Source organism: Pipistrellus hanaki (genome assembly GCF_964339955.1).
Source record: "Pipistrellus hanaki genome assembly, chromosome: 9".
Classification (NCBI taxonomy): domain Eukaryota; kingdom Metazoa; phylum Chordata; class Mammalia; order Chiroptera; family Vespertilionidae; genus Pipistrellus; species Pipistrellus hanaki.
The window spans coordinates 45,163,735-45,186,693 of NC_140511.1; the positions used below are offsets into that span (position 1 = coordinate 45,163,735).

Consider the following 22,959-nt stretch of genomic DNA (forward strand, 5'->3'; position numbering starts at 1 on the left):
TGGGAGCTCACCTGGAAATTCAGCCCATACTCCTCATCTATTACCATGGAAAGATTAACAACTTTGCTGCAGAAACCAGAATTGCCAGCGCTTTGAAGACCTCTGCCCTTTCTGCATATCACTAAACCCTTTGAAGAGCCCCAGCCCCCTGCTTACCTGTGTTAACTGCCCATTTGGCATACCCTTTGGATAGTTCCTCATGCAATCTTTGTCCTTTTACCCAATGTAAGCTGCTGGCTTATGATGGGGTGCAGAGCAGGTTTTTATGGATGACCTGCTGTTTTCCCATATTGCTGGCAATATTGGAATACATGTGCATGTATGATTCAACCCTGTCTCTGCTTAATTGGCTCCAGTAGTGACAGGCAGCAGGGACCCATTGATGGTCCTGTTACATTACTGCTGTACTTGTCAGTGGTTTGGTACAGGCCATTCACCCTTTCCATTTCCCCCCCTTCTACTTCTGACCAGTATCTACTCATCCTATCACTCATTTCACCCTTTGATCTCATTAAATCCTTTACACACTAATTTATAGGCACTTGTTAATGTCTTACTTTCAATACCTTCCAAATTAGACTACTATTTGGGATACAGAGGAGACATGAACCATTTCAAATTCTTACTTTATTTCAAGAAGCCAGCACCCATCTAAGGGGCTGTTGAATGAGGAATAACATTAGGGTGTGCTGCTGATGATAACACTATGCTAATGAGCAGCCATGAGAGGTAAGATAAGGAAGAGAAGAGACCTCCAGTCAATTCTTGGATATGAATGCAAAAGCACCCTGAAGAAACTGGGATTCCTTTGGTGCAAGCCTGTGACAGGATTTGGGGAATATCAAGCCACAAAAAGTCCCTCAGTCCTATTTTTTTCATAATATTAGCAAGCCCCTCTTCCAAATACAGAGTGTGAAAGGCTCCAGGGCAGAGGCAGTGAAATGCCCTTCCCCAACTTCCTGTCCCATAGGCATTTGTATAAGGTGATGAAAGAACTAGATAACAGTGTTGGGGAGGAAGGACATTGGGAACTGCAAGGCAAAAAAAAAAAAAAAAAAAAAAAAAAAAAAAAAAAAAAAAAAAAATTTAGAGGGACAGGAGTATCTTTAGGTTGAAGAATTTAATAGAGCTGGGCTGTGAGATTCTGGACAACTGAAGACATTTATAAATGAGGCTAAAAAATAATTAATATAAATAAAACAGCAAAATTCTAACCCCCAATTTAATCTTCAACTTGAATGCTTTTCTGAAACAAAAAAAGCAAACAGCAGCATCTGCCTCCCACATATTAACTATTATTATTTTTAATCTTTATTGTTAAAAGTATTACAGAGGTCCTCTTTTTTCCCCATTAACCTCTTCCAGCCTGCTCCCATTCCCCACCCCCTCTAGACCCACCCCACCCCATTGTCTGTGTCCATGGGTTATGCATACATGTATACAGTTCATTGGTTGATCTCTTCCCTCCCATCCTCCCCTGCCTTTTCTCTGAGGACACATATTAACTGTTTACAACCTCTTTTTTTTTTTTTTATTGAGCCCAGGATATAAACATACTTTTCTGAAGTCTGACCTAGCCCCTCATGTGTTTATGTGCCCATGTGAGTGAGAGAGGAAGACATAATGGAAAAACACCAGTCCAATGAGAATAAATGCTTTTTATTAGGCAGAAACCAGATGCTCAAAGCCCTTCATAAAACTCCCATGTGCAGGTGTTAGGCTCTGGGGTGAAAGGCACGTTTCTGGGAAAACAGGACAGGGAGCTCAGTGGTACTTGTGAGCCAGGGCAGTGGCCACACCACTGGCCAGCTTCTGGAAGGCACCCTGCACCGGAGGGGTAAATGCTTCGCCAAAGTGGCGAGCCAGCACAACCACCAGCACGTTGCCCAGGAGCTGTGGGGAAGACACAAGAGGCATGGTCAAAGTCAGCAGATGGACTAGCTTGGACTAAGAATATTCCAGACTCTTTCCAAGCTGTGTTTTTCAAATATAAGCAGAAAGATAGTAGGATCTCTGATGTAACTATTGATGCAAATCCACCCACATCAGTCTGAATTTTTACTTGATAACATTCTTCCCTTTCTGTCTTACCCCAGAACTTAAGTTGGCTGCCTCCTGTATGCCTCCCACAGGGGGCCCAGCATACAACCCAGGCATGTACCCTTGACCAAAACTGAACCCAGGACCCTTCAGTATGCAGGCCAATTATCTATCTATTGAGCTAAACTGGCGAGGGCACTTTTATTCTTTAGAACTATGCAAAGCAGTAATAACACATTTGGAAAGAAGTCATAAAGGAGAGAAAGTATAGGCCATTTTAAGTGGACTGAAAAAGACTTATGTAAAAATTAAACACTCAAATAAACCACTTACTTCAAAAAATAAAGAGAAGACATTGCAGAAAAAAGAAAAAGAATAAGAATAAGAATAAATAAGAGGAAGCAATGGTTGTGAGCAAAGAAGGCACAAAAAATTAAATGGTTCTGTGTAATCCTTAGTGATGCAACCAGAATACCTTTTTCCCATTCTGAATTACATCCTGACATTTATGTCCTCCCACCTTGACATGAGCTTGACCATGGAAAGGAAAGAGAACATTGAGTGTCCTAGAGACTCACCCTGAAGTTCTCAGGATCCACGTGCAGCTTGTCACAATGCAGCTCACTCAGCTTAGCAAAGGTGCCCTTGAGGTTGTCAAGATTCTTCAGACCCTCGCCAAAGGCATCCAGCACTTTCTTGCCATGGGCCTTCACCTTAGCATTGCCCATCACAGCGCCGGCATTGGACAGGTCCCCAAAGGAGTCAAAGAACCTCTGAGTCCAGGGGTAGACCACCAGCAGCCTGAGGGGTGATTGCAGCACAGAGGCCAGAGGGAGTCAGTGCCTGTCAGAAACTCACACACCCAGCTTCCCTCACCCTCCTTATGCCTGGATACTCACCTGCCCAGGGCCTCACCACCAACTTCATCCACTTTCACCTTGCCCCACAGGCCAGTGACGGCACTCTTCTCATCAGCAGTCAGATGCACCATGGTGGCTGTTTGTGTAGTTGCTAGTGAACACGGTTGTGTCAGAAGCAAGTGTAAGCACCAGCTAACTCTGCTCTTCCTTTTATGGCCAGCCCTGGCCCCTGCCCTCTCAGCTCCTGTGAGCTTATTGGCCCAGGCCAGGGTGTGGTTCTGCAGGGTGAGGATTCAACGATGACAGCTATCCTGTCCTTACCAATGCTGGCACTGGCTTGGGAATCTGACTTTAGACCCTCAGCCCTCTCTCTAGGCATCTCAAGGCCCCATCCAGGAGTACAAACTGCCACTTAAAAAATCATCCTCCTTAAAAAATTTTGCTTATATAATTTTTAGAATCACAGCCTGGTAATGTCTTGGAGATCACCTTCTTTATTTTCTTATTGGTCAAACGAAGAATCTGAGATCCAGAAAGTTCACCCTAAGAATATATGGATGGTTCATGCCTGTCTTCAGAGTACACATATTTATAAGAACAAAATAGATAACAAGTTTACTCCAGTTCTAAGTATATCTTTCTTTATATGATTTGGATTAAATCCTCCTGGTAAGAAAATATCTACTTTATTGATTTTTAAAAAAAATCATATAACCAAATAAATGATGATTAAAAAGTAGAATAAACATAAATCCGGAATGTTCTGTGAAATAGTTGTCCTCTTAGATTTGGGAATCCACAGATAGAAATTTAGAAGTCTCTCAATGTTGTAAGACATACAAATAAGTCAAAAATCAATTACAACCCCAAATTGTTAATAACACTGAGGGGACAATATGTTAAAATACTAACCAGGGACACAGATTTCTTTCTTCCCGGACTGATCTGGGGAAATACCTGAGAGAACAGAGAAGCGCTCTGTGACTTAAAAGAAGGGGTGGGAAAGTGGAAAGGCATTCCTGCCTTAGCACTTGTTATTTTTTCCTTCAGCCACTAAGAATTCTCTGTGTATAATCATTTCTCTGACGTAAATTCATCGCCCATAATCCCATTTTCTCTGTATGTTTTATTTGTTTAAGCCTTCATTTACTAAAACTTACTCTTTTATCTCTACAGCTTTCTTAATACCCATGCCCTGCCCCACCCATATAACCCTTGGAGCTCCTTTTTCTCATGTAATAAATTATGTTAACTTCTCAGGCTGGGGGGAAAAAAAGTGTAAAATCCTTCTTCTTGTTATTAAAAGATACAATAAAAAGGTATAAATTAGCAAGTAGTTCTGAGCTGAGCACAGGATCTTTGGGTTTCTGAGGGCTTGATAGTTATTTTCCCTAATTTTCATCATCACTACTTCCTATGTCCATGTATCTTCTACCTTAGACTCTTCTCCTAATTCAGGTGCCCTGAGGTCTAGAATCACCTTTTTCTCTCCTTTGCCATCCCTGGCAAAAAAAAAAAAAAAAAAAAAAAAAAAAAAAATGTAACAGAAGTCTTCTTTCTTAAGTCTTCTTTTGCCATAAATGATCTAAGTGTCACTCTGGTACCAGCAGTGGCTGTAGCCACTGTCTTCCTGCTTTCAGGACAGAAGTTGCTTGCTGCTTTCTCTCACTACTTCTACTTCATATGACTACAGAGTGAAATACACTTTTCCTTTTATTACCCATAACCCTCCAAGGATAAGGCTGCAAAGTTATAATAAGACATCAAAAGCTCAGGGACATACCAGACAAAATTGAAAATGTGTAAATAATAATAAATGTGTTCAGAGCCTCAGGTTCAAATCCAGATCAGCATTGAAAGGTTCTTGGAACCTTCCTAGCCCCACTGACAACATTACTGTTGTGAGCTTCTGTCTATCCTGGGAAGAGGTACTATAGGAAGTCTGCTTTACTTCGACTCCATACCCACTGAACACTAAACACACACACACACACACACACACACCCCTCCAAAACAGAAGCATTTTTCATTTAATTCATTCTGTCAAGTTAACCTAATGTGTACCAGAATGGGACTAATCTGAGCATGATTAAGAAGATAAATACTAAGCTCTGGCCAGTTTTGCTCAGTGGATAGAGCCTGCAGACTAAAGGGTCCCAGGTTAGATTCCAGTCAAAGGCATGTAGGTTGGTTGTGGGGGGTGTGCAGGAAGCAGCTGATTGATGTTTCTCTTCCATCAATGTTTCTAACTCTCTATCCCTAACCCTTCCTCTTTGTAAAAATTAATAAAATATATTTTTCAAAAAGAAGGTAAGTATTAACTTTCTTCAACAGAATCGTGACACTCATCCAGAAATACATGGGTGCTTTATCCATTTGTTTTAAAAATTGCACCCAGCTAGAACACTTTTGTACATGCTCTAGTGTCCAATTCTAAATTCCCCCCAAGAAGACCATCCTGGCAATCTAATCTCTATTTTCCTCAGTCAAGCACAGTGACTTTTTGCTTTTTTCTCTCACATGCACAATCTCTTGGTTACTTCTGTTTGGCATACTCTCAAAATGAAATGAAGTGAAAATACTCCAGAAAGAACATAATTCATAGAAACAAAGAATATAAACACAAGGTAGTTTAGAAATATGATAGTTTAACTCATTTTTAAGACATATTTTTAATTTCAGTATTGAAATTTTTAGGCCCAATTTCTTGTCTAGATTCATTGATTAGTTCCAGAGGTGAAGGAACAAAAGAGGGTATAGTAAGCCTTTTGTATTTTTGTTCTTTCATGATCATTTGGAGGAAAAAAGGATACTTTTTTTTTTTCTTCTTTGAGACTATGACACCCACAATTTCTTTTACTCTTTTTCAATTTCTCTGAAAGTCTCTCTTCTTCTCTGAATATTTGATTCTTACAAGAACTTTTCTGTGATGAAGGATGTGGAAATAATCTCCCCAGCACCTCCTGGGGTGACTCTGAGTCCATGGTTGTTAAATACTCTTTGCAGATATAAACAGTGCCAAGTGTCTAGTATGTACAATGACCTGAGAAGAAAAATTAAAAAAAATATAAAAATGTCTGCCCTCAGGCAATTCAAAATATAGTGGTAAAACCATAAACTGTAATGTGTTGTCTATACCCTGATAATATACACAGATTAATTATGAAAAACACTTTCATACAAAAGGAAGCAACAGGCTCTATTGTTGGTAGTATTAATTAATAAGAAATTATATAGAATTAAGGAAATGTGTACAAGTTAGAAGGTCTAGAAATCCTTCAGAGATATTTTACTAGCTAATCAGAAAACAAATGTCTGATCATTGCTTTACTTTCCTAAGTGCTTCCACATTATATATTGTATCATTAACACTCAAAAAACTCTGTGCATTGGTCTGTTGTTTAGATTATCTTCTGGTCCCAGGACTTCTAACACAAGGAATAATTACCTACTCATTGATTTATTTCATTTAATAAATATTTCCTCACTGCCTGTAGCGGAACTTTAAGCACAGTACTCATGTGGGATAGTACTAAATAGGCAGAAATGTTTATACAGCATAGAGAATGAGTGTGATAGACAAGAAAAGTGAAAAATGTGGAGGGGGTTGAAAAGATTCCCTTAGGCAATTTTGTAAAGTTTATTGAAGCCAGTGTCAAAAATGATCACAAGTGATATTCAAGCATTAAACTTTGCCTGAGGAGGTGTGGGGATTAGTTTTGGAGGTGTTCTGGGGCAAGTGAAAGAGGTAGGTTATTTCTTTTCTTTTCTTTTCTCTTTCTTCCTTCCTTCCTTCCTTCCTTCCTTCCTTCCTTCCTTCCTTCCTTCCTTTCTTTCTTTCTTTCTTTTTTACATGTGGGCAATTATTTTTTAATTAAATTATTATATGTGTACATATCTTACCATTGCCCCTCCCTTCCACACATGCCCTCCCTCCCCAGAGTTTTGTGTCCATTGGTTATACTTATATGCATGCATACAAGTCCTTCGGTTGATCTCTTATCTCCCCCATATATTTCTGAGAGCAAGGACAGCTGATGGAGTCTAGTGTTAGGGGTTACAATCTAGAGGCAAGAGACATAGGAAAAAAAAAAAAAAAAAAAAAAAAGAAAGAAAGAAAGAAAACTAAATAGTGTCTTGAGCAAGTATTATGTCTTAAATGGAGCATATTATATTTTGACTAGTTGTTAGGAAATGGATCAGAGCATTAGCCTGAAGGGCATGTCTTAATTTTGAGGTCCCCCATAGAGCCCTGTAATGCCAGAATCTTCTCTATATCTCCAGAACTCTTTGGAAAGTCCTATGCTTTGAAGGTAGAAGTGTCAGCTTTTAGTGACTGTGTATGGTCCCCTTCCTTTGGGTAAAACACAAGAGCTCCCTATACATAGATCCTCATGGATGTCCCTGTACCCCCAGAGGAAAAAAAAATAATAATAAAATAAGTGAAATGAATCAAGAAGTTGAGATGAAAGTTCTTTATTAGGCAGAAGCCGTATCCTTGAGAATGGGTATTATTTCCCTAAGTTAAGAAATAAGGATCTGAAGAAATGGAGTTTTCCAAAGATCACTAGGACACAGGCCAGAAATCAATGGTACTTGTGAGCCAGGGCAGTGGCCACACCAGCGGCCAGCTTCTGGAAGGCACCCTGCACTGGAGGGGTAAATTCTTTGCCAAAGTGGCGAGCCAGCACAACCACCAGCACGTTGCCCAGGAGCTGTGGGGAAGACATATACAATGGTTAATAGCTTGCTTTAGGGAAAGTAGGTCAATAATAACTTTTCCTGCCTACACTTAGCCCACCAGCATAATGAGTAAATATTTGCATGCTTATATTATATAAATAAATGCATATATATTTATTTATGATAAATATTATGTACATTAGTAATTAATTAATTAGTGAGATGATGTACTGTCTTCAGCAACTAAACTGCTCTACTTCCTACTTCTGGTCTTTTCACCTTCAAATATTAACTTTCTTTTCCTTTCCATTGAGTATAAATGCTGTAAAGTTCAGACTACTTTTCAATCTTAAAAAATTATTTATTTATAGCCTCTAGAATAATAATAAGTCTACCCCTGGACTCAAAGAGGTTCTTTCCACTTTGAGGAAAGATGAGTCTTTTCATCCCCCTTCTGGAGGAATTTTCTAAATGTAGAGGCAGCGGGTGAAAGATAGTTTATAGAATTTGAGTACTGGCTAGGGAAAATGAAATTGGGGTGGGAAAAGAGAAAGAGGTGAAAAAATAAGACAAGCAGCATGATTAAGAAAATGTTTGTGAGTCCATGGTTGTTAAATATCCTATGCAGATATAAACAATATAATATTGAAAGAAAAAAATATAAAACTATATATATTTTGAAAAGTATTAAATAATGAAATATGGTAAATTAAAAGAATCCTGGAAGAACGGGTAGGAAAAGAACGAGAGTGAAAGCAAGAAGGTGGAAAGCAAAAAGTAGAACATCTCCTAGACTCACCCTGAAGTTCTCAGGATCCACGTGCAGCTTGTCACAATGCAGCTCACTCAGCTTAGCAAAGGTGCCCTTGAGGTTGTCAAGATTCTTCAGACCCTCGCCAAAGGCATCCAGCACTTTCTTGCCATGGGCCTTCACCTTAGCATTGCCCATCACAGCGCCGGCATTGGACAGGTCCCCAAAGGAGTCAAAGAACCTCTGAGTCCAGGGGTAGACCACCAGCAGCCTGAGGGGTGATTGCAGCACAGAGGCCAGAGGGAGTCAGTGCCTGTCAGAAACTCACACACCCAGCTTCCCTCACCCTCCTTATGCCTGGATACTCACCTGCCCAGGGCCTCACCACCAACTTCCTCCACATTCACCTTGCCCCACAGGCCAGTGACGGCACCCTTCTCTTCACCAGTCAGATGCACCATGGTGGCTGTTTGTGTAGTTGCTAGTGAACACGGTTGTGTCAGAAGCAAGTGTAAGCACCAGCTAACCCTGCTCTTCCTTTTATGGCCAGCCCTGGCCCCTGTCCTCCCAGCTCCTGTGAGCAGATTCTCTCAGTATACTCAGAATTTCATTGGTTTGTGAGAATGTGGGATCCACCCTTATTCTCAAGTCCCTTCCCCTGGCCCTCTAGGTCTTGTGTATCTTGACTCTTAGGCTTCTACAAATATACTTCTTGTTTCATTCATGCATAAATGTTTTAGTCTGATATGGTGGGGTGTATCTTAGTGTTTAATTCATCCAGTTCTTTCATTTTGTAGATAAGGAAACTAAGTCCTAGGAAGCAAACTTTTAATCAAGTAGACTCTTTAGAATGGAGCTTTTCTTTGTCTCTAGAGTTATTTCTAAGTGGGTGAAATGATAAATATTTTGCCATAATTTTAATTTGCCTTTTTTTCTACTACTTAGGCAAATACAGTTAAAACACACACACACTCTCTCTCTTTTTTCTCTTCATTTTCTTCCTTAAAATGAATGCCCGTTAAAATAATGGAAAATGATAAACATTGTTTCTCTCCCAACTACTAAATAGATTTGGGAACATGAATAATAATGGGGGAAATATAATAAAGATAAAGAAAAATATCTGATACTTAGAACATAACTGTTTAAAACTATGATCTGATTGCTGGCTTGCCTTAGTGGTTGAACACCAACCTATGAACCAGGAGGTCACAGTTTGATTCTCAGTCAGGTCATATGCCTGGATTGCAGGCTCTCTCCCCAGTGCAGGGCATGTAGGAAGCACCCAATCAATGATTCTCTCTCGTATTTGATGTTTCTATCTCCCTCTCCCTTCTTCTCATAAATCAATTAAAAATATATATTTTTAAAAATACTTATGATCTGACTAAAGTAAGAATGCAGGGAAATTGGAAAGGAAAGAAAAGGAAAGGAAAGGAAAGGAAAGGAAAGGAAAGGAAAGGAAAGGAAAGGAAAGGAAAGGAAAGGCAAGGAAAGGAAAGGAAAGGAAAGGAAAGGAAAGGGAAAGGAAAGGAAAGGAAAGAAAGGAAAGGAAAGAAACAGTTTACTTTATTCAGCCATATTAAGCCTGAAGTCTGATGGGGGTCAGGGGAAAAAATTCCAGTGCAAAATTTCTCCAGCTATGCTCTCAAGGAAAACTAAAATAGAAATAATGTAGAAAAGAAGAAGGAGGAAACCAATTCAAAATAAAAGATTGAAATGAAAGGCAAAGCGAAGAGAAAACAATATAAAGCCTGGATGGAGTATCTCAGTGGTTAAATGTTGACCTATGAACCAAAAGGTCACAGTTCAATTCCTGTTCAGGGCACATGCCTGGGTTGTGGGCTCAATCCCCAGAGATATTGAACCACCAATCAGGGCCGATCAGGCTGAGCTGGCTGTGGGGAGGGGCCTAGAGTGGTTGGTGGGCTGGTCCAGCCCCTGATCAGGATGGGGGAGGCGATAGGGGGTGGGGACAACTGTGGGAGGGGCTGCAGGCGTTTGGCAGGCTGGTCCTGCCCTCTGGTCAAACTCCCAGTTGAACTCCCAGTGGAACTCCTGGTAGAGGGGACAATTTGCATATTAGCCTTTTATTATATAAGATAATGAAATGTCATAAAGCAATTTAAATTGCTGCTTTACATGCAGCAATACAGATAAAGCATATAAAATAATATTGATTAAAAGTAACCAGACAAACTCAACCAGTGTGGCTCAGTGGTTGAGTGTCTACCTAAGAACCAGAAGGTCACAATTCAATTTCTAGTCAGGGCACATGTCTGGGTTGTGGGCTCAATCCCCAATAAGGGGGATGTAGGGGGCAGCTGATCAATGATTCTCTTTCATCATTGATATTTCTATCTCTCTCTCTCTTTCCTTTCTTCTCTGAAATCAATATAAATATATAATATATTTTAAAATGTATAAAAGTAAACACACAATAATTCAAACTGTATGCTTTTTATATCAAAAGGTGAATAGTATGACTATAATTCAGGTCATAAGGGGAGAGGATTATATTAATATGATAGAAGGGTACAGAGGAGCCATAAATGATCTTTAAATTCAGTTACAGAATATTTTTCTTTATCTTTAAGTCAGGAAACAAGTTTGAAAAATTCAAGGAAAGGGGTGGCATGATTTGATTTGTATTTTTCAGGAATTATTCTGGCCCTGGCTGGTGTGGATTAGGTGGTTGGAGCACTGTCCTGTTCAGATGAGGGATCCGTTGTTTGATCCTGGTCAGGGCACATGCCCAGATTATGGGTTCTGTCCCTGGTCAGAGCAAGTATGGGAGGCAACCGATTATGTTTCTCTCTCACATTTCTCTCTCCTTCTTTCTCTTTCTTTCTCCCCCCCCCCCCGTTCCCTTTCTCTCTCTCTCTCTCTCTCTCTCTCTCTCTCTCTCTCTCTCTCTCTCTCTCTCTCGTCATCAATGCAAAACATATCCTCAGGTGAGGATTACAAACAAACAAAATAATTATTCTGGCTTCAGTGTATAAATGGATTTTAGGGGTAGAATAAGTAAGAGACAAATCTGATGTTATTATAGTAGGGGAGTGAAATAAAAAATGCCATCTGTATTTTCAGGCTTAGGTAATGAATGATGTATTGGTTGCTGAGGTGAGGTACATAAGAAGAAGGCTAAGTTAGCAGGAATAAGTTAGCAAAAGATCAGGGGTTCATTCTTGGACATATTGTATTTGATGCTCTCCAGAACAATTCAAAATTTGATATTAAGCATATAGTTAGATTTATGGGTCTTGAGCTCAGATAAAATACAGCCAGGTTAATAATACACAGTGAAACAAGGCATAGAGGCACACATTGTAACACCTGGGGGCTTTTTTTCTGCCAAGGGCCATTTGGGCAGTTATAACACTATTTGTGGGCCATACAAATTATTAACTAAAAATTATCCTGCTATATTTGGTCAAAGATTTATTTTACTCACCCCCTAAAGCTTGGCAGAGCCAGACCAAATGATTTCTGGGGCCTTATGTGGCCTGCAGACAGGATGTTCCCCATCCCCTGGTATAAACTATCACCACTACCTTTCAAAAATGACAGGCAATGCAGCCTATGAATACCTCCTTGAGAACTTGAAATGTATTTGTGAAATTAGAGTCATTATACCATTTTACAAACCAAGACATTTTAAATAATACTTTGCAAGTCAATAAGGATGTAATGTGATCCTTGTTCATTACATTCAAAAGCCCTGGCTCTTCATTTCTATGCCAAGGACCTGAGTACAGAAATTTTTTAATTAAAAAAAAAAAAAGTTTGTACTCCCCAGTGACCAGACATTACTAGATAATTTAATATGTAATCATCCCAATAAATCCCACACCCATCCAATACCGTGCCTAGTTATTGAATATTATTGACTATATTTCCTATGCTGTACTTTACACCCACATTTACAAAACTATTCTGTAACAACCAATTTGTACTTCTTCATCCCTTCACCTTTTAGGCCCCCAACTTCCCTCCCATTTGGCAGCCAACAAAAATTTCTCTGTATCTATTTTGCTTGTTCATTCTGTTTGTAGATTCAATTGTTGATAGATACATATTTTTTGCCAGTTTATTGTTCATGTTTTTGATTTCTTATTCTTCTCAATAAGACCCTTTAACATTTCATACACTTTTTGTTTGATGGAGATGAACTCCTTCAGGGTACAGGAATTTGAAGTGATTTCTACAAAAGTGGTTGTGATCAGAGCCAGGTCCAAACAAGAGACGTCTAGGCATTTCCTGTTTTGTCAAAAGATTTTCTTCTTTTCATTCACCAGGAGGGAAATCTGGCTTTTTGTTGTGATTTCTCCATTCTCTATTTTTCTATGTTTTAAGTCCTAAAGAATATTTGCTTCAATGGTCCCTGGCTTATTTTTTCTTAGTTTCATTGTGTCTGCAAGTTTAGTCCTTTACCTATAACTTCACTCTAATCACAGCAAACCCCTATGGCTACACTTAAATTAGATGCTATGTTTTAAATTATATAACCACATGTGGATCAGTTTCCCACAAATTACCTATTTTTATGTCCCTCTCCTGTGCAAAAAACAAACAAACAAAAAACAAACAAACAAACAAACAAAAAAACTGGAGGGTTTTTTATTTGTTTGTTTGTTTGTTTCTAACAATAGCATCTATTCCTGATTTTACCAGTGTCTCTCATAGCTTCTCTAATTTTATACCACCACATTGTATTTAAAGGGCAAATTTTACATCCGTTACTTAGGCCTAGCATGATGGCTCCTGGATTTATCATTTTTCCACATAAATGTACTTTCATCACCATTAAAGGCTTAATGGAATTAGAAATATATTCCTTTAAGTAGTGTGAAACAGATTCAAACCAAGGCGGTAAGACTCTTCCATTATTACCATTGAAGACACTCAGGGAAATTTTATAGCATGGCCCTTGACTGGGTCTGTGGGAAGCTCCAACTTCACAGCATTACAGCTGATAAAAATGTTTCTTATGTGAAATGAAAGTGAACTATAGCTTTAAAAGAGGTCTATTATTAATTTAAACAAATAATAACATACATGGGACACATACCAAGTCCTAGCATGCCCTACTCATAATCGATCATTGTATTGTATGTCTTAAGAGTTCCTCTATCCCATCCCTTTGAGGGTGGGGGTAAGAGGGAGAGATCAACCAAAGGATTTATATGCATGCATATAAGCCTAATCAATGGACACAGACACAGTGGGGTAAGGGCATGAATGGGGGGTTAGGGGGTAATGGAGGAATAAGGACACATATGTAATACCATAATCAATAAAGAAAAAAAAAATAAAGACATTGTCCAATTCAAGAACCTACTATTTCTTCCTAGAAGTAACTGCTCTATTGGAGCCACTTTATCTTGAAGAGCCTCCAAAAGTTTCTTCTCAATTATCCCCCAACTACCAATACTCTCATTCTCATAAAAGTGCTTTATTTTAGCTGAATCAACATAAAAGACAAACAGAAAGAAAAGACAAGGATATTCCTTATGGAGGATATTTTTATTTGATTTTTATCAGATAGGAGTTAAATGTAGAGGCAAAGGCATTGCTCCCATTTTTCAGGAGGTGAACTCCTGGAATAAAGGACCCTCCGATAGGCACTCGCAGAGTTGGACAGGTGACTCAGTGGTACTTGTAGGCCAGAGCATTAGCCACAGCAGTTGTCAGCTTCTGCCAGGCAGCCTGCATCTGGGGAGTGAACTCCCTGCCAAACTGTGTTGCCAAGACAACCAATATCATATTGCCGAGGAGCTGGAGAGAGATTGGAGATAAAAGAAAATTAGCATAGAGTAAACAGAAGTCTTCAATATGGACAATACCCATTTCCTTTCTAAAAAAAAGTTTGAGCAACTTTCAGGGTCGTGATCCCATACAAGTGCATCATTATGGGCTTGCTGTTGGCTTCAATATGATTCACAGTCATGTACTGCTATTGAGTTCAATGCTTCTCTTATTTGTCCTGCCAATTCATCATGCTAGCATTGCTGTGATATTGCTATGAAATGCTTCCTTTCTTTAGAAAATCTTTCTTTTTTATTAAAGTATGATTATAGTGCTGCAAGGTGTCTCAATATGAGCAATCTAAGTCCCTAGATATTACATATATGTAAATTATTTGCATACTCATATGACAAAGAATGCTGTGTTGTGTATACAACAGCATTTTATCATTGCTAATAAGGGAAGTGGTAAGGAAACAGCCATCCATAGAAAAGATTGTTCTTACTTTGCCCTGCTTAGTTTTGGTTCTAACATCAAGAACCATGCAGTGATATAATCATCCATTTTTACAGAAAATTTAAATTAACTAAGGCAAAATGCTTTCTACCTGACTCCATTTGTATTCTGTAAGCCAAAAACATTTAGTTCAGTTTTGACCACTGCTCTTTACAACAACACTTAGATTTTTTGTTTGTTTGTTTGTTTGTTTTAATATTAGACAAGTGGTCTCTCCTAGTCATAGTCATTGTATTACTCTACTTGGTCTTACTTTTGAAACTACTTAACTACCAAACTCTTGCTCTCCCCTGAAATATTTATTTCTACCATTACCTATACAGGATAAGACTTAAATGCTTATCTTCCCTGATGTATGCATGATACAAATAACTAGGACAAAAGAACAAAATACAAGCATGCTCAGAACTCACGTTGAAGTTCTCAGGATCCACATGCAGTCTGTCACAGTGCAGCTCACTCAGCTGAGAAAAGGTGTTCTTGAGGTCATCCATATGCTTAACAGCATTTCCAAAGGCGGTCAGCACCTTCTTGCCATGGGCCTTGACCTTGGGATTGCCCATTATTGCAGTTTCAGAGGATAAGTTGCCAAAAGTGTCAAAGAACCTCTGGGTCCAGGGGTAGACAACTAGAAGCCTGTGGGATGAACACAGTCATAGACCAGATGAGAAGTCAGAACACTTAAGAGACCTGATCAAGTTCTCTTTCAGAAATGCTTTCTGCCTCTTTCCTCATTTCCAGTACTTACCTTCCCAGGGCCTCGCCTCCAGCCGCCTCTACATTCACCTTGGCCCAAAGGCTAGCAACAGCAGCCTTCTCCTCAGCAGTAAAATGCACCATGGTGTCTTGGAGCTTTCTGTTGATCACAGATGAGCCAGAAGCAAGTCTGTACTGCTGCTTCTCTGTCTGGTCTTTTATTCCTCATCTTTGGCCCCCAGCCCCTTGTTTCTTCCAATGAAATGAGGCTATTGGTCAAGGGTGCATTGTTACCACCAGGGGTGGGGACGGGGACAGGTGGACATTTGTGTCACTGATAGTGTTAGTGGCTCTATCAGAGGAATTCTGCTGTTCTTTCCCCTGCTTCTACTATGCATCTCATATCTCAAGCTCCCCACCACCACTCTCCCTGGTGACCTCTAGGGTGACCATGAAGCATGACTAAAATCAGGAAGGGTAAGAATTAGAAATCTGTTGGACATTGTGTCAGGTGTTTACAAGACATCATTCTACTGTCCACCTAGGGTATGGAATAAGCCAAAGTTCAAATAGGTTACCAATTTTTCTAAAGATTAGATAAGGTTCATACTTTTATAGTTCTTGTAAACAGAACAGCCCTAATTCAGCATCAGTTTAGAAACAGGACAGGTCAGAACTGGATAATTTAGAGAAGAGTTGAACATTTCCCTATTGTTGTTTAGTTCTATTAATAATATATATACAATTGTCTGAGCAAATTTATTTCACTCTGATTCTATGCATAAGTGTATCTGGCCTATACCATATATCTACTCATATGTGTCAGAACATGCACAATCAAGTGTTGGGAGATATGGGACTCCTGTGTTCAATGAATAGAGCATTAGAGGACTCCATGGTTGTGGCTATAGATTAAGAGATTTGCCCCTATCATATGCTGGAAACACATAAAAATCCACACATGTGTTTTTAGAGTTATTTTAAAATATAAAGAGTTCAACCCAATATATTAGAGCTGAGGTTTTGTTTTTACAAGAGAAATCCTTTCTGTCCACTTGATATAGTAACAAACTTTCATCTCTTCAGCTTGGAAAAGACTTCAATGTGGAAAAGAATTACTAATGGCTAAAAGGTAGTTTACCATCACAACCTTGATTATTTGTGATCTCTTAATGCCAAGATCTATTGTTGTATTTTGGAACAGAGATATAAAGAAAAGAGTTTGAATCAATCCCAAAAGGATTTGCTTCAAGAGAAGAGGCCAATGAAATAAAAGAAAGAAATGAAACTTTGACCACTGCAAGAAATCTTCCTTTTACTTAGTTGTGGGCTTGGGCCAAAGGCCTGGCTCAAGGTATTTGCTCTCTATTGGTGCTAATGCTCACCTCTAACAGTGTGTGTGTGCACTGAAATCCCTCAAACTCAGGGGCACCTGCAACTTTGAATGCTGGTGAATAGCTTCCTCCTGTCTTTCCAGAAAACCACACAGTGATTCTGGCAGTTACCTCTAACTCCTGCTTTTCTTTCACCCTCTTTAGACATTCACTTTCACTGACTTTTTGATTCTCTTTTGCTGTTCCACATTTTCGATATATCCCCATCTCCCCGCTCCATCTGCCATCTAAATGTTTATCACATCAATGCTATAGCATCACAAACACCTAATGTTTTCCAATCAATCATCATTTATTTTAAAAAATCAAATATTTGCCGGGACCGGTCTGGCTCAGTGGATAGAGCGTCGGCTTGGGGACTGAAAGGTCCCGGGTTCGATTCCGGTCAAGGGCATGTACCTTGGTTGCGGGCATATCCCCAGTAGGGGGTGTGCAAGAGGCAGCTGATCGATGACTCTCTCTCATCGATGTTTCTAACTCTCTCTCTCTCCCCCTTCCTCTCTGTATAAAATCAATAAAATATAAAAAAAATATATAAAAAAAATAAAAATAAAAAATCAAATATTTATTGAGGTTTAATCATGCCAGGTGTTGTTTTCAACACTGGAAATCTTGGTAGAAACAGAACAGTTGGTCAAGTCCCAGGATACTCACATTCTAGTGGGCAGAGAAGACTGACACTAATAATTACACAAGTAAATGAATGAAGAATTTCAGATGGTGTTTTATGACAGGCAAAAACGGTATCAGATGGCATAGTAGCAAGTGACTACAGAAAAATAATATAAGGAAAGATGTCCTAAACTTATATCCGAAGTGAGTCCTTAATGATAAGATGAAGCCAGGTGTAAACAAGTTCCTGGCGTCAGGAAGAGCAAGTGAAAATCTCCAAGGCTGGAGAGAAAAAGCAAAAAAAATGAAAAAAAAGAGGGGAGAAATAAAAACAGAAAAGAAAAACACCTGGAATTTCATTAAGAGAAAGGCATTAGAAGGTTGAAGTAAAATGCATTAAGGGAAGAGTTGGAGGAAGCAAAGATGGAGAGATGGGCACAGGTTAGAGTGGATATTACACTCTAAGGTAGGGGTGTCGAACTCAATCAGAGAAGGGGCCAAAATCTAAAATCCAGCCTAAATCGCGGGCCGAATGGTTTACTGAACAGTCATAAACTGACAATGTCATAAACTGACAGCGGAGTGCAGTGATGACAGCGCGGTGCGGGCCACATTGCACGGCCTGGCGGGCTGGATTTGGCCCGCGGGCCGTGTGTTTGACACATGTGCTCTAAGGCATGAGAAATTAGTAGAGATTGGTAAACCTAATATTAGTATGGTCTCTAATCTACTCAGCACAGCCAGATTCATCTTTCTAACTTTCCTGTCCACCACTTTGCACTGTTGCCTATAACAGGTATTAACATCTAGTCATACAAATACCCTTAAAGTCTGTCCTTTCCAACTATTCTGTGCAATTTCTTTCCTTTTCCTTTAGCTCTCGCAGTGCTTATCTGTTGCTCTGAGCTGGATTCTGAGCTCCTTCTGTTTCATTTCCCTACATAAATCCCCATCTCTATGAACAGTTTATAAGGACCTCTCTTCCTCACCATGCTATAGTCAGTCTACACACGTGGGTACTGTCTCTCTCCTGGTGGCAATGCAATCAGTTTATTGAGGCAGCTCTCACCACTTACATCATAAAGTTTTTAATAAAGCCCAGGAGCAGTTCTTTGAGTTGACTTTGAAAAAAGTCATCTCTTCCTCTGACCTCCAACCCCTCCCATTCTAATCTATCTTCATAAGGGCTTGTAACTAACCAGTGGCTTCTAGAAAGTGTTTCCATAAGCAAGGGGGGATTAGAAATATATCCTGGACCTTACCATCTTAACAACTCAGTTAATTTTTCTCTGCCAGATCCCCACATTGTAATCTGCCTCTATCCAGATCCCTTGCCTACCCTGAAGTCTTTACAGGGGCCAATATAATTGTTTGGTTCTGAAGAGTTCTTGTCCCATCATACCCATTTCTCCTATCAGAACTCTCCTATATCTTTAACTTGAAGAATTCCCAAATGTGTGTTCCTTCTAACTCTATGACCCAAATGTATATTTATTTTATGGCCCCATTTTTTATTTTTTTATTTTCTTGTTAAAATAACACACACACACACACAAACACGTACACATTCATAGTTCAACATATAATCCCTGGGGTTCTCACATGTAATAGCTCATGATTAAAATAAAACTGAAGACAATTATAGGAGAATTCTTAGCAGAACAGCCATTATTATTATTATTATTATCATAATCATCATCATCATCACTACTATTACTATTACTTTTATCATTTAAAAAATATTGTTGTTTCTCACTGAATCCACTTTTCATCTGGTCTTAGATTAAGAACTAACATCAGGAAGCACCTCTTTCTCTCTCCTATGTGCATGCCAAACAGCTCTAAAGAGACAAAGGTTCTTTTCTTCTTTGACTAGCAGTCCACAGAGTCATACCAGAGACATCACTGCACTTTAAATGAGTTTATCTCTGATTCACTGCAGTTTTTGAAAGGACACACTTACAACGTGACAGGGTCAGAATTTCTACTAAGTTTTCTCCCCCTGTGAGTGATGTATAACCTCAGATGTTATCTGACCAGGGTTCTGAAGCTTTAGAAATCTGACCTATTTGCTCTTGAAACAAAGAACTGCATGCAGATCAAATAAAATGCAAAGTATGAAGTTGCATGATGGAGTCTTTAGAGTTTTTTCATATAAAGAATTTTGTAATCTGCAATAAGTAAGCCTTATATTTCATTCCCAATTTTGATGCATTTTATTCATTTCTCTGGCCTGCCTGCTCTAGCTAGGATTACCAGTACTATGTTGAATAGGAGTGGTGAAAGCAGATATCTCTGTCTTGTTCCTGATCTCAGAGGAAGAGCTTTCAGTTTTTCACCATTAAGTCTGACATTAGTTAAAAGTTTGTCATATATGGTCTTTATTATGTTGAATTACTTTTCTTTTACACCCATTTTGTTAAATTTTAAAAACCATAAATGGATATTGTATCTTAACAAATGCATCTTTTGCATCTTTTAAGATTATCTGACTTTTAGCATTTATTTTATGTGGCATATTTCATGGCTCCAACAAAAACTATTAGAAACAGTAAACAAACACTTCCAATGGGGGAGGAATTGGTTCATTTGATATTTTCCTCCAGAATCTGTTTCTCTTGTATTTAGAGCTCTAGGAAGCTGCCTTGTGTGTGTGTGTGTGTGTGTGTGTGTGTGTGTGTGTATGTGTGTGTTTTCTGAAATAAATCCTTTACAAAATAACCCTTAAAAATCTACTCCCATGTGTATTTACTGAGTGCTCTAAAATTTTAAGAGCTCAACCCAATACATTAGAGCTGGATTTCTGCTATGAGAGAAGTAATCCTGTAGTCTGCTTTGCGTAGTTGTGAGGCTGTTATCTGTTCTTAGGGAACTGGGGAAGACTTCGTGTGAAAGACAGATAAGAATTTAAGGCAAGACCCAGAGGCTTTTCTTGAAGATCAGAGGTCAGCGAAGTGGAGGAAAAAAAGAGACAGTCTTGAGCACAGTCCCTTGCTAAAGCATGGTACCTGAAGCTTTGGAAATCTGGCTTGATTATTTGCCCCTCTGACCAAACCTCATAATCATATGAAAGAGCAGATTAAATAGTTACCTGTAAATTTTTGTTGCAGTGCACCTCTGTCTTCAAATTAGTTTATCATCTAATTTGTCAGGTAGTGTGAATCTTACTCCTCCTCAGACTAATGAATTTTTAGGAATCCTCATGTCTGCAAACAATCTTCCCATTTTTCTAGAAACCCAATGAATAAAAAATCATATGTAACTCTCGTATCTTATACTTTTGAGGCAATACCTTCCAAAATGTTTTCTTGTCTATTTCCTCCATGTCATTGCTTCTGACATTGCATAAATCCTCACCACATAAGTTATTTCTTTACCAGGAGGCATTCATGTTTTTTAAAACATTCATTCTCATGTGTTCTCAAGCATTCATTCAATAACTATTTGTTGAATAAGTGCACATCATAATTGTTCCAAATACTGGGGACTTAAGATAAATGAGGAAGAGAAAATAACTTTTTCTTTAGGATTAATAATTTATAGATTGAAGATACAGGAAATGGATAAATAAGCCATCAATAAAATAATTTCAAACATTTGTTCTGAAGAAAATTGATATTGGATTCAATGAGAGAGGGGCATAATTACATCAGGAATAGTCTCTCTAAGGAGGTAGTATTTGAAGTGGGGCCAGAATATTTAAAAAAAAAAGGAATCTGCCATGGAAAAATATTGGGATAGAAAGTCTGAAAGTTGGAATAGTAAATCCAAACCTCTGAGGAAGGCAAGCAAACCTGTAATACGCAAGAGGTATCAATAATAGGCAAATGTGGTTGACATGTGCATAATAAAGGTGAGAATGGCCTGAAGTATTGTCACAGAGAAAGCATAAACCAAATAATGTAGAACTTGTCTTCAATGGTAAGGAGTGAAAAGCCATTATGGAATTTTAATCCTGGTAATGACATATTCTGAAAACCCTCTGTATTCTTTGCTAGTTTAATATTCAAAGAATATTCTGTTCACCACAACATTATTTTGCTCAGGTATATTTTATTGCCTACCAACAATGAGTAGTCATCCTTTCATCTATTAAAGAGCTGAGTCATCCAGCCCTGCCTTGTGTGTGTCCATATGTGTTAATTATAAAGTTGTTTTCAATTATGTTAAACTGAAAAAAAAATCTAGATATAAATCCAGGCCCCTAAGGGATAAAGAATGTATCTTCAACTCACAACTCTATCATCAACATCCTTGACCCCTATTATTCAGATCAAAATAATAGATTAGGGGTAAGAAAGATAACAGGTTGATTGATTGAAAATGTACGAAGTTCTCATTAGTTGACTGTTAGGGTAAAAAGGTCTAGTGCCATGAATAGCCTCTGTTTACTATGTTTAGGGGCATAATGAGAGGCCACAAGGCTTAGAAAGACCAGTGCTGTTGACAGCCTATAACTATAATAATCCCTGGTCTCTCATCCTTATTGTGAAGACATAAGGTGAAATTAGAAGGTAATTCATAGGATTAGTTCTGATCACTGTGTAGAGGCAATGAAATGCCCACAAGAGTTAAGTTTGCCAAGAAATGACAAACTTATAGAGTGTGAAGTTTCTCAAGCCTTTATATGAGAAATTTGACTCAAGGACTAAAGGTAAAGTCTTCTTGAGCAAACTAGCAATAACTCCTCCAAAAGTGATTCTGTTAATGCCACTCCTACCTGAGGATCCACAGGTGAGTGCATGGCCTCTTCTTGTTAGATTCATGAGGCTGGGAGCTTTCAGTCATTTACCATCACCTCCTTCCTTCCCATCTACCCCAGTCAATCATGTACCATGTCTCCTCACTCCATCTTTGCTCATTCTTTACTTTTTTCAGACTTCACTGCTCTTCTTGGGTTTAACCCATTATGTCAAGTGCCCTGAGTTATAATCCATGTCTAGTTCCTGCAGTTTTGAATTTATATTTGTGTGCATTAAGTATCTCCCTTCCCAATATTATTATTTGAGTCATTTAAAATTCTAAGAATATTTATTGTTTACTCATTTATTTACTTTTTTTTAGGGCCTCCCATTACTTAGTCTTTCCTAATACTCTACCTATGTGTACTCTCTCTCCTCTAGCTCTAGATAGAAATTTTCATGCAAGTCACCAAACCCTAGCTTGCTGGTTTAGACTCTGAGTCTATATTATTATCGTATCTCCTACATGAAGTTTTGGCCATTATTTCCCTTAAAATTGACACAAATCCTAATTCTAACTTTATTATTGTGTATGTTACATTCAACCAGAAGATAATGCACAATGATTTCATGTGTTTTAGCGTTGGCTCCCCAGTGAGAAAGTGAAACCCTTCAAGAAAGTACAAGGATATTGTTTATTAATAGAGACTTTTTTTTGAAAGCTCCCAGCCATTCCTCAACACATCCTTTATCTCCAATCCTATCTCATCAGACATATGACTAGATAGGTGATTCAAAATTCACATTAGAGTGAATTGAAATAGTAACCCAAGCCTAGACCTGGATCCCTACAATATTTCTTTCTTTCTCTTTTGAATTTTTATTAAACGTATTGGAGTGACATTAGTTTATAAGATTATATATGTTCCAAGTACACAATTCTATAATACATCATCTGCATATTGCATTGTGTGTCC

General features: G+C 38.6%; 3 protein-coding genes across 3 annotated transcripts; all 3 read right to left on the reverse strand.

Moving 5' to 3' along the window:
* Positions 1-1,638: 1,638 nt before the first annotated feature.
* LOC311627802 (hemoglobin subunit beta-2-like) lies at positions 1,639-3,503 on the reverse strand. The gene is made up of 3 exons (XM_084894411.1): positions 2,940-3,503; positions 2,619-2,841; positions 1,639-1,893 (listed from the first exon to the last, which is right to left on the reverse strand). The coding sequence occupies exons 1-3, from the start codon at positions 3,029-3,031 to the stop codon at positions 1,765-1,767; spliced, it is 444 nt and encodes a 147-aa protein (XP_084750537.1). The 5' UTR covers positions 3,032-3,503; the 3' UTR covers positions 1,639-1,764.
* Positions 3,504-7,360: 3,857 nt separating this feature from the next.
* On the reverse strand, positions 7,361-9,050 carry LOC311627803 (hemoglobin subunit beta-1). Its single transcript, XM_084894412.1, has 3 exons — positions 8,704-9,050; positions 8,383-8,605; positions 7,361-7,615 (listed from the first exon to the last, which is right to left on the reverse strand). Exons 1-3 carry the CDS (start codon positions 8,793-8,795, stop codon positions 7,487-7,489), a joined length of 444 nt encoding a protein of 147 aa, XP_084750538.1. The 5' UTR covers positions 8,796-9,050; the 3' UTR covers positions 7,361-7,486.
* A 4,794-nt stretch (positions 9,051-13,844) lies between these two features.
* LOC311627804 (hemoglobin subunit epsilon-2) lies at positions 13,845-20,632 on the reverse strand. Its single transcript, XM_084894413.1, has 4 exons — positions 20,593-20,632; positions 15,347-15,563; positions 15,012-15,234; positions 13,845-14,112 (listed from the first exon to the last, which is right to left on the reverse strand). The coding sequence occupies exons 2-4, from the start codon at positions 15,436-15,438 to the stop codon at positions 13,984-13,986; spliced, it is 444 nt and encodes a 147-aa protein (XP_084750539.1). The 5' UTR covers positions 15,439-15,563; positions 20,593-20,632; the 3' UTR covers positions 13,845-13,983.
* Between the last annotated feature and the right edge of the window lie 2,327 nt (positions 20,633-22,959).

Coding starts and splice junctions, on each gene's coding strand:
- LOC311627802 (XM_084894411.1), bottom strand. CDS start 3,031: ATGGTGCATCTGACTGCTGATGAGAAGAGTGCCGTCACTGGCCTGTGG. Junction 2,842..2,939: donor GGTGGTGAGGCCCTGGGCAG/GTGAGTATCCAG, acceptor ATCACCCCTCAG/GCTGCTGGTGGTCTACCCCT. Junction 1,894..2,618: donor TGGATCCTGAGAACTTCAGG/GTGAGTCTCTAG, acceptor TCTTCCCCACAG/CTCCTGGGCAACGTGCTGGT.
- LOC311627803 (XM_084894412.1), bottom strand. CDS start 8,795: ATGGTGCATCTGACTGGTGAAGAGAAGGGTGCCGTCACTGGCCTGTGG. Junction 8,606..8,703: donor GGTGGTGAGGCCCTGGGCAG/GTGAGTATCCAG, acceptor ATCACCCCTCAG/GCTGCTGGTGGTCTACCCCT. Junction 7,616..8,382: donor TGGATCCTGAGAACTTCAGG/GTGAGTCTAGGA, acceptor TCTTCCCCACAG/CTCCTGGGCAACGTGCTGGT.
- LOC311627804 (XM_084894413.1), bottom strand. CDS start 15,438: ATGGTGCATTTTACTGCTGAGGAGAAGGCTGCTGTTGCTAGCCTTTGG. Junction 15,235..15,346: donor GGAGGCGAGGCCCTGGGAAG/GTAAGTACTGGA, acceptor TTCATCCCACAG/GCTTCTAGTTGTCTACCCCT. Junction 14,113..15,011: donor TGGATCCTGAGAACTTCAAC/GTGAGTTCTGAG, acceptor ATCTCTCTCCAG/CTCCTCGGCAATATGATATT.